Source organism: Piliocolobus tephrosceles, unplaced genomic scaffold (assembly GCF_002776525.5).
Source record: "Piliocolobus tephrosceles isolate RC106 unplaced genomic scaffold, ASM277652v3 unscaffolded_8530, whole genome shotgun sequence".
Lineage (NCBI taxonomy): Eukaryota > Metazoa > Chordata > Mammalia > Primates > Cercopithecidae > Piliocolobus > Piliocolobus tephrosceles.
The window spans coordinates 931-10,074 of record NW_022335975.1 but is presented as its reverse complement, the minus strand read 5'-3'; the positions used below and the strand labels follow the sequence as shown (position 1 = coordinate 10,074).

Sequence of the window (9,144 nt, the reverse complement as noted above, 5' to 3'; positions counted from 1 at the left end):
GTTGACAGGTACTTGGCTCCTTCATCCTTCCCACTGCCCACAGGCTCCGCCATCTGCACATGCACCCCTCCCACACAATCGGGGGCCTCTTTCTCCACGTCCTTGGCTGCCTCCTCTTTGTCTTCCACCCCTTACAAATCCTTCAGGGCCCTTTAAATGCCTTTTCCACCTGCCTGCCCCCCCTAGCCCCGCTGCCCAGTGTTAGGTGGGTCGCATCATTTCTTTCCTGGGTGACAGGCACAGCTTCCACCGGCCTCCCTGCCTCCACTCTTCTCTGCACAAGCCCATGTGCTCCTGGGGCAGAGCCCAGGTCCTTCCATCTGTGTAGCCACAGTGCTGGGCCAGCGGCACTTGCAGTTTGGTGAATGGAGGGTTCTGATCATGGGGAACCGGTGGCTAGAGAGGAAGGAACACACAAACAGTGTCCCCCCAATCTGCCTCCTGTCCTCTTCTGCCCAGGTACTAGGCTGGAAGATCAGGAGCCACACCTTGGCACTCACAGGGCCCTTTCTGCAAGTCTTAGAGTGACCAGTGGGAGGTGTGCACAGGGGAGCTGCGCTGGCAGGAGTGGGGGCCTGGCACGCCCCCAGGTAGATGCCCTGCCCCTGCTAATGCCCAAGGGCAGGGGCTTGAGGCAGCCCAGTGCCATCCCTGCTGACTCACGTGGGCCTAGTGTGAATCAGCACAGTCTGCCCTTCTTCCCATGGGAGCTGCTGCCCAGCCCCATCTTTCTCGGCCCCCGAGGGGTGTCAGTCCAGGGTCTGCCCAGGGCCTCTCTCCTGACACAGCTCCATGTAGTGCCTGCCCATGTGGCTCCCAGTTCCTCCCGGGGGTCCTGGCTGAGCAGAGTAGCGTTGGGTCCTGATCTAGCTTCTTGTGTCCCAGAGGAGACCGCCATGGGGGCCCTTCCTCCAGACTCTTCCCCAGTTTAACAACAGGAAGTGAGGAGTCCAGGGCAGAGATTGCCACGGGCCTGGCCACGTTGCTAGGGGAGGTCCCAGCCCGCTGCTGAGATCTGGCGCTGCACAGCCTCTTTCAGGCAGAGAAACTGATAAGGAGATGGTTGCCTGCTCACCCCAAAAGGCTGGCATGGATTCCTTGGCCTAGCCGGCTTTAGACAGAGGGAACAAAGGTTTTCCCAAGGCCCTGCCAGTCCCCGGCCCTCCCCATCTTACCACCATAGGTCCCCCTCAATCATCAAGTCCCATTGCGCAGAAGGGGAAGCTGAGGTGCCAAGAGCTGGCGTGGCCTATCCAAGGTCACACTACTGGGCAGGGGCCAAGGAGGGTCTGGAACCTTGCTTTCCTATTCCCCAGCCAGGGTCCCCAAATTCTCTGCCAATTGAGGGGAACCATCTCCTATTCCATTGATCTGGGTGGCATTAGGAAGGCCATTTCTATGTCCCTAGGTTAGTGACATCGTGAGGATGCGCATGCACTGAGGAGATGCGGCTGAAGTGTCAGGCCCTGGGTGCCAGCACTCTGGGGCCTGCCCCCAAGGCGCTCTGCAAAAACATGGTAAAGATACGTGTGTGTGGTGCGGGGTGTGATGTGCACCTGTATGTGCTGCGGGTGTGTGCATGCATGTGGGTGTGTGGCGTTGGCTGTGTGTGTATGTGGTGTGGTGTGGTGTGCAGGTGCGTGCATGTGTGTGGTGTGTATGGCTGTGTGGTGGGTGCATGTGTGGGTGTGTGGCGTATGGGAGTGTGTGGTGTGTGCATGTGTGGTGTGTGTGTGATGTGGCATATGGGTGTGTGGTGGGTGCATGTATGTGTGTGGTGTGACTGTGTACATGTATGTATGTGGTGTGGTGTGTGCGCTGTCTCTGGAAAATGCCCACCCTGTGTTCCCACCACCCTAACAGGGCCGGGAGGGGCCGGGGTGCTGCCAGGCTCTCTGGGCAGGAAGAGGAGGCCTTGGCCGCGGGCTGGACTTGGGCCTGGTCCGTGAGGCTGTTTTGGTCTCTGGCTTCACAGGGCAACAGAGAAGACAGATAAACAGGAAGAAAGCAGCTGCCTTGGGCTGGGCTGGGCTGGGCTGGCCTCGGCTGAGCTAAGCCAGGCCTGGGTGCGGGGGGAGTGGAAAGAGAACTGGGATGGGGGCTGGAGGGGGTGTGGGGGCAGGGGAAGGAGAGAGGTGTCGGGGGAGGGAGGAGAAGGGCCCAGGTACAGGGAAGGTGCGTCCACACTCACGGCATGTTCAGGAACATGAGCAAGCGTCTCTGTGTCATGTGTTTGTGGCTGTGTGGCTGTATCATGTATGTGAGGGCGTGCGTGGTGGGAGGGAGCCCTTGAGCACATGGAGATCCCCAGCCCGTCTTCCTGGGACAGGTAGTTGCAGATGCGGCAGGAGGAAGAGGATGGGGGTGTCCCTGGATCTCACAGGGGTTTATGAAGCCTGGCTTGGCCCCTGCGCCACTCCTCCCTTTCCTGTCCCTCACCTCCGGCCAACTGGGCCCTAACTGAAGAGGAGGAGGGGCCTGCGTGGGCCTGGGAGGGGCCCAGCGAAAGTGTTTTCACCACTTCCTTGCCTGGGCCCAGCGAGGAGCAGGAGGACCCCAACTTGGGAAGGGGGCGTGAAGCTCCCACGAAAAAGCAGCACAGTCCTGGGCCAGACCCACTGCTCTCTGGCCTCAGTTTCCCCACTTATAAAATGGGGAATGCTGAACTAAGTGACCTCCCAGACAATCCAACCAGGGGAGTGTGGTAGGTGAGGGTGGGCGTGGAGGCTATAGCAGTAGGAGGAGGGAGTCCTGGGCCAGGACCAGGGAGGCCCTGGGGAAAGGAAAGGAAACGGGAGGCCAGGGGAGGCCTGGGGGAAAGGGGGAGGGGGAGGAAGTCCCCTCCTGGCCAGGTCACTCCCAGAGGCTGGGCTGGGCCAGGGCGGGGCGGCCGATGGAGAGCAGATCTGAGCACCCAGCCACCTTTACGCCACCACCCAGCTGCCCAGGAGCCCAGGAGCCCAGGAGCCCAGCCAGGTAAGGGGCTGCACAGGCCCGCCCCCGTGCCCAGTCCCCAGCCCTCGGATGGCTTCTCTCAGCCTCGGTTGGGGCAGGGGAGTTCTGCGTGTCTGCCTGGGGCGCCCACTCCCAAACCCGGGACTCGTGGGCTGCCTGGGGGATCCTGGGTTCTGTGCATCCATCTGTCTGACTGTCCCTCTCAATTTTCCCTGCCCAGGACTGGCCATACTCCCACCGCACACGTGCACACACGCAAACAGGCACCCACTGTGCTAGCATCTCTGTAAGGGCTCCAGTTCAGAGACCTGGGTCATTGGGCTGGCCCCTCGGGCAGAGGCTGAGTCTGCCCATCTCCTCCAGGCCCTCAGAACACCTGCCCTGGCCCCACCATGCTCATGACGTTCACCACTTCCGGTAAGGCTTGCCCCCCATGAGCCCAGTGGGCAGAGTGGCTTTGACGATTCAGGGAAGCCCCTCTTTCTAAAGACCTCCTTCACCCTCACCTCTGGATGCGCCTCTCCAGGCTTCCCTGGGGCTGGGGCTGCATGAGCCTGGGGTGTGTATCCCCCATAACATGGCTTTCCTGGAGTCCCCTCTGCTAGGAGCCAGGAAGGGGGTGTCCAGATGGGGGCATGGGAGGCAGGCCTGAGTCCCCCTGCACAGCTCCCTCTCTAACCAGGCCTTCTTCCTGACCCCTGCCCAGCTGTGCTTGGGCACCTCTCTCTGCCCAGCAACAGCAGCCAGGAGAGGCCACCGGACACCCGGGACCCGCTGCTAGCCCAGGCGGAGCTGGCGCTGCTCTCCATAGTCTTTGTGGCCGTGGCCCTGAGCAATGGCCTGGTGCTGGCGGCCCTAGCTCGGCGGGGCCGGCGGGGCCACTGGGCACCCATACACGTCTTCATCGGCCACTTGTGCCTGGCTGACCTGGCCGTGGCTCTGTTCCAAGTGCTGCCCCAGCTGGCCTGGAAGGCCACCGACCGCTTCCGTGGGCCAGATGCCCTGTGTCGGGCCGTGAAGTATCTGCAGATGGTGGGCATGTATGCCTCCTCCTACATGATCCTGGCCATGACGCTGGACCGCCACCGCGCCATCTGCCGTCCCATGCTGGCGTATCGCCATGGAGGTGGGGCTCACTGGAACCGGCCGGTGCTGGTGGCTTGGGCCTTCTCACTCCTTCTCAGCCTGCCCCAGCTCTTCATCTTTGCCCAGCGCAATGTGGGAGGTGGCAGCGGGGTCACTGACTGCTGGGCCAGCTTTGTGGAGCCCTGGGGCCGTCGCACCTACGTCACCTGGATCGCCCTGATGGTGTTTGTGGCACCTACCCTGGGTATCGCTGCCTGCCAGGTGCTCATCTTCCGGGAGATTCACACCAGTCTGGTGCCAGGGCCGTCAGAGAGGCCTGGGGGGCGCCGCAGGGGACGCCGGACAGGCAACCCCAGTGAGGGAGCCCGTGTGTCAGCAGCTGTGGCCAAGACTGTGAGGATGACGCTGGTGATTGTGGTCGTCTACGTGCTGTGCTGGGCACCCTTCTTCCTGGTGCAGCTATGGGCCGCGTGGGACCCGGACGCACCTCTGGAAGGTGGGTATAGCCATGGCTAGGGCTGTCGGGGGCCACTCGGGCTTGGCGGCGTGCCCCGGTGCACCACCAGCCATCCTGAGCCCAACCTGGATCCCACTACCTTCACAGGGGCGCCCTTCGTGCTGCTCATGTTGCTGGCCAGCCTCAACAGCTGCACCAACCCCTGGATCTATGCATCCTTCAGCAGCAGCGTCTCCTCAGAGCTGCGAAGCTTGCTCTGCTGTGCCCGGGGGCGCACCCCACCCAGCCTGGGTCCCCAAGATGAGTCCTGCACCACCGCCAGCTCCTCCCTGGCCAAGGACACTTCATCCTGAGGACCTATTGGGTGTCTTGCCTCCAGAGGCTTTGAGAAGCTCAGTTGCCTTCCTGGGGCTGGTCCTGGGGGCCACTGGGAGGGGGACCCATGGAGAATTGGCCAGAGCCTGTGGCCCCGAGGCTGGGACACTGTGTGTCCCTGGACAAGCCGCAGCCCCTGCCTGGGTCTCCACATCCCCAGCTGTATGAGGAGAGCTTCAGGCCCCAGGACTGTGGGGGCCCCTCAGGTCAGCTCACCATGCTGGGTGTGGGAGGGGCTGCAGCAGACAGCTGAGGGGCCTGGGGGTGGCAGGAAAGAGGGAGCAGGTGCCCCCAGGTGAGACAGCGGTCCCAGGGGCCCAAAAAGGAAGGACCGGGCTGGGGCCAGGGGACCTTCCTGTCTCTGCCTTTCTAATCCCTCCTTTCCTCCATCTCTCCTCATTCTCTCCCTAATAAAAGTTGCAGCTCAGCTCATTTTCCACATGGCAAGGGGTCTCTTTGGATCAGGGTAACAGTGGGTGTGGAGGCAGCACACAGCCATACACAGACGCCCCCCCGCCACATACCCACAGTAATGTGCACAGCTCTGGAACCCATGGTGCAGGCGGCCAAGTCTTCAAAGCCGCAGGACCCCCAGGGAAGCTGTTCTGGCCTCCAGCACGCACCCGCCCACCCCTGAGACAGAGAGCTGGCTCCCATCAGGGAATCAACGCGAGGTCTTTATGAATCACCCCCCAGCCCTGCCAGGCATCTGAGCAAGGGTACCTGCCACCCAGCAGCCACTGACCAGCCCTCCACAAAGTCACAGAAGAGGGCTTTCCCCAGCCTCCAAAAGGGGCCTGGGCCAGGGCTGAGAGGCAGGCAGGGTGTGGAGTGGGCATCCCTGCGTGTGCGGCCCCATCCCACCTCTGCACAGGCACCCTGAACTTGCTCGACAGGGTTGGAGAGAAGCAAGAGGGCTGGGGAGAGTGGCCAGTCCAGGGGGTAGCCGCCTGGGGCACACAGCTCCAGCAGCAGCACCTCAGTGTGGCTTGGGGGTCGTGTCCAGGCCCTGGGGGTGGGAGGCTGACGGTGAGGCTGGGGCCCCAGGGCCCCGGGAGAAGCCTTTGTTCCTGCCCAGGCGGCTGCTGGCTGGTGCCTTTGGGCTTCGGGGCCCAGGGCTGGGAGAGGTGGCAGATGCTGGCCCGAGGCCCTGGCGGACAGAGGTCTTTCCCAAGAGCTCCTTAAACACAGAGTCCATGTTCTGTGCCACAGCCTAGTGGAGGGGAAAGAAAGGGAGGGTGATCAGTGAGCTCCCCCGACTGACCCTGCCCAAGACCCACCTGAGTTCCTCCCACTCCCAAAGCAAGTCCTCAGACAACATCCCCAGTCCCTCAGCCTCCAGGTCACTCTCCCCCACTTCGCACCTGGCATCCCTCCTGCCCCTTTTGGTGTCTCTGCCACAGTCTCCTCTGAGGACAGCAATTCCTTGGTTTAGCCCGGAAGTGGGGACCCCTCTCTTCTCGCCCCCACTCTTTCCTTGGCAGAGATCACAGTCCCCCTGCCCGTGGCCTCAGGGACCGCCAGCATGTGAGGAACTCCCAGGTCAGTGTCCTCCCATGGCATCTCCCGGCTGCTCTGTCCCTGGCTCCCGCTCCTGCTCCTGCGTGTCTACCCAACCCTCCCTGGGCTCCCTAAGCCTGGGGGCTTGGCCACACCTGGGACACCCACATGTTCTCAGGTCTCTCCTCCTTGGGCTTAGCACCTTTCCCTGGGCTTCCACGTTCAGCCCAACAGTGTTCACAGGTCCCATGGCACAGAGCATGGAGCAGGGTTCCCCAGGTTGTGCACTTGCCAGGGCCACATCTTGAGCCTGCGCTCTGCTCCTTCGAGAGCCACTGCTGCCCCACCCCAGTCCCCAACCAGCCACCCTCTCCTGCCTCCCTGCCATCTGTCCCTTTCATCCTCCCTGGCATGCCAGGCGCCTGCCATGGCACCGCCTGTTACCTAGCCCAGCTACAGATGCCAGCCTTGAAATCCACCCTGGAGTCCTTTGCCTCTACCAGGTAAATAGCCTTAACTCAGCCCTGCCACTCCCTGCTCTGAATGAATCCCAACGTGCAAGCCCCAGGCTCCAGCCAGGCCAGGTGTCTTCCGTCCCTCTCATCCCTGCCTCTGTGGCCATCCCTCTCCATCCCCACTCGCCCTCACATCTTTGCCTTCCTGCCCTCCATGGGGTCTGCCTTGGGCCTGTGTGTCTGGAGGCAGGTTCCCCTGAGCTAAGGCCAGGGAGGGCAAGGACTGGAACCTCAAGGAGGGAGGAGTTTGGCTCCCAACGGAAGGCAGAGATCCCCCCAGGAGAGATGTCCCTCACCTGCCACATACGCACTCTCACCTTATCCACCTCCACGTGTTGCTCCGGGGAGGCTGGGACCAAGCAGCGTCGTCTGTGTCCAGAGAGTCCCACGGCCTCGGGTGAGATGCATGGCTCTGGCCTGCAGGACAGACGAGGAGCCTGGTGGGGGCTCTGGGAAGTCCCTGAGCTAACTGGGCAGTGGCTCCTCCCATCCTGGGGTGTGGCCAAGGAAAGGAGGCTGGCCCAGTGGTCCCCAAGCTCCTCTAGAGCCTCTTTCCCTGTCCCAAGCTGGGTCACTCTGTCACGTCCTCATCTACCAACTCCTCCCACTCCCACGGGGCCAAAGTCTGACCCCAGTCCCCTCTGGCCTAGAACAGCACATGTGTGGGCCCCCCTGAGCCCTGTCTTCTTGCTCACCGGTGAACCAGCTCTGATGCCAGGAGGCCCTCGGGACTGCTCCCAGACTCCCCTGCAGCCTGCGGCCCTGCGCCCACCACCTGCTTCTCTGCCCTGTGGTGGGAAGCACCGGCCTGTTTTTAGTGCTCCTTCCCTGCACGGGGTCCAGGGCCAGCAGCCTCCGTGCCAGTCAGAAGTAGTCAGACAGGCTCCATTCTCTGGCCTAGCCCAGACCTTCAGAATCCAACTTGGGGTCAGGGGAGGGCTGGATGAAGGGGAGGTGCGGACACTCCAGGAGCCCTGGGGCCTGAGGACACAGCTCACTTACCCCTCAGGCAGTGTGATATACTTGTGGGGGATTAGGCCCCGCACGCCGTTGTGCTCCCCCCGCCACCAGTCGCTCGAGGCCCTCTCGTGCAGCCGCAGTACATCCCCCCGCCGGAAGCTCAGCTCCTGGGCCGTTCGGCCCGTGTAGGCAAAGCAGGCCACAGCCTCCATGACCCCCTCCAGGTCTGGGGAGGAGAGGGGGTCCAAGCTGTGGTGGGGGGGTGGGTGTGGACCCTAGGACAGGGACAGGGTGGGGCTCTCTGCCCATCGCCCTCACCATCCTCCTGGGCAAGCATCTCAGCTTCCAGCTCCGGCTCGTTGTCCGCCCCCAGGCTCTCCAGCTGGGCGTCCCTGAGGTTCAGGGCAGAGCAAGGTGGATGAGGGGGGCTCTTCTCCAGTGGACCCCCCATCCCCTCTGCAGCACCAAGAGTGTACCCCAGGCAGCCGGCGGAAGGCGGTGCCATGCACTTCTCGTAGACGGGGCCAGGCAGCGAGGTCAGGGGCGGGAAGACCCGATCTGGCTGCAGTATGAGTGTCTGCACCAACTGGTTCACCCGGCCCTGCAGCGCCACCGGGTCCTGCCCAGCGGGCACCGGTAGCAGCGTGGGCCCAAAGCACACGGCCAGGTTGTAGGGGTCCATCATGTTCTCATCGCTGTACTGGGCCAGGCTGAGGGGACACACACATCACAAGCAGAGAGCCCGTACCGCGAGTCCCCTTGTCCCTTCGACCCCTGGCCCCCACCCCAGCACTTGCCCCACAGCACTCACTGGTTGAGGAAGGTGAAGAGGTAGCGCAGAACCACCAGCACTGGCGCGGGCAGCCGCCATAGCAGGCGGCTCACGTGCTCCACCCTCTCTGCCGTGGCCTCCAGCTCTGTGGCCAAAACCGCCCAGAGAGAGCCGAGTGAGTGGGGCTGCCCTAGCAAGTGCCCTACCCCCACCGGCCTCAGGCCCCGGCCTCACCCGAAGAAGCCAGCAGCTCGCTGAACAGGTCTGGGGGGAAGAGTGGGGGCTCCAGGCTCCGGAAGTAGAGCTTCAGCACCCCGGCCACCGAGTCCAGATCGTGGGCAGTGCAGCCCTCCACCAGTGGGTCCTCCCCTGCAGACAGGCGAGTGGTGCGGTGGGGGGAGAAAGCTGGTAACGTCTGCCCGAGCCCCCAGCCCTGCCCGCCCTGCCCGTCCCCACCTCTCTCGAAGGCATCACGGATCTCTGAGACCCGGAGCTGGGCACCCGACACCCGGAAGATGCCTTCG

At 63.2% G+C, this 9,144-nt stretch overlaps 2 protein-coding genes across 6 annotated transcripts; one reads left to right on the top strand and one right to left on the bottom strand.

Moving 5' to 3' along the window:
• The first annotated feature begins 2,235 nt into the window (after positions 1 to 2,235).
• Positions 2,236 to 5,314, top strand: AVPR2 (arginine vasopressin receptor 2). Of its 5 annotated transcripts, XM_023200700.1 has the most exons (5): positions 2,236 to 2,704; positions 2,941 to 2,964; positions 3,315 to 3,372; positions 3,662 to 4,537; positions 4,646 to 5,314. In XM_023200700.1, exons 3-5 carry the CDS (start codon positions 3,348 to 3,350, stop codon positions 4,849 to 4,851), a joined length of 1,107 nt encoding a protein of 368 aa, XP_023056468.1. In that variant the 5' UTR covers positions 2,236 to 2,704; positions 2,941 to 2,964; positions 3,315 to 3,347; the 3' UTR covers positions 4,852 to 5,314. The 5 variants fall into 5 exon arrangements, with proteins under 5 accessions (XP_023056468.1, XP_023056467.1, XP_023056465.1 ...); XM_023200699.1 differs by lacking the exon at positions 2,941 to 2,964 and having other exon boundaries at positions 3,319 to 3,372; XM_023200697.1 differs by lacking the exon at positions 2,236 to 2,704 and having other exon boundaries at positions 2,747 to 2,964.
• Positions 5,315 to 5,529: 215 nt separating this feature from the next.
• On the bottom strand, positions 5,530 to 9,139 carry LOC111534062 (rho GTPase-activating protein 4; the record flags this gene model as incomplete). Its single annotated transcript, XM_023200701.1, has 9 exons — positions 5,530 to 6,086; positions 7,206 to 7,305; positions 7,584 to 7,676; positions 7,891 to 8,074; positions 8,167 to 8,240; positions 8,325 to 8,558; positions 8,660 to 8,765; positions 8,855 to 8,989; positions 9,077 to 9,139. Coding segments are annotated over 9 exons (1,223 nt in total), but the record flags the coding sequence as incomplete, so codon positions are not given.
• Between the last annotated feature and the right edge of the window lie 5 nt (positions 9,140 to 9,144).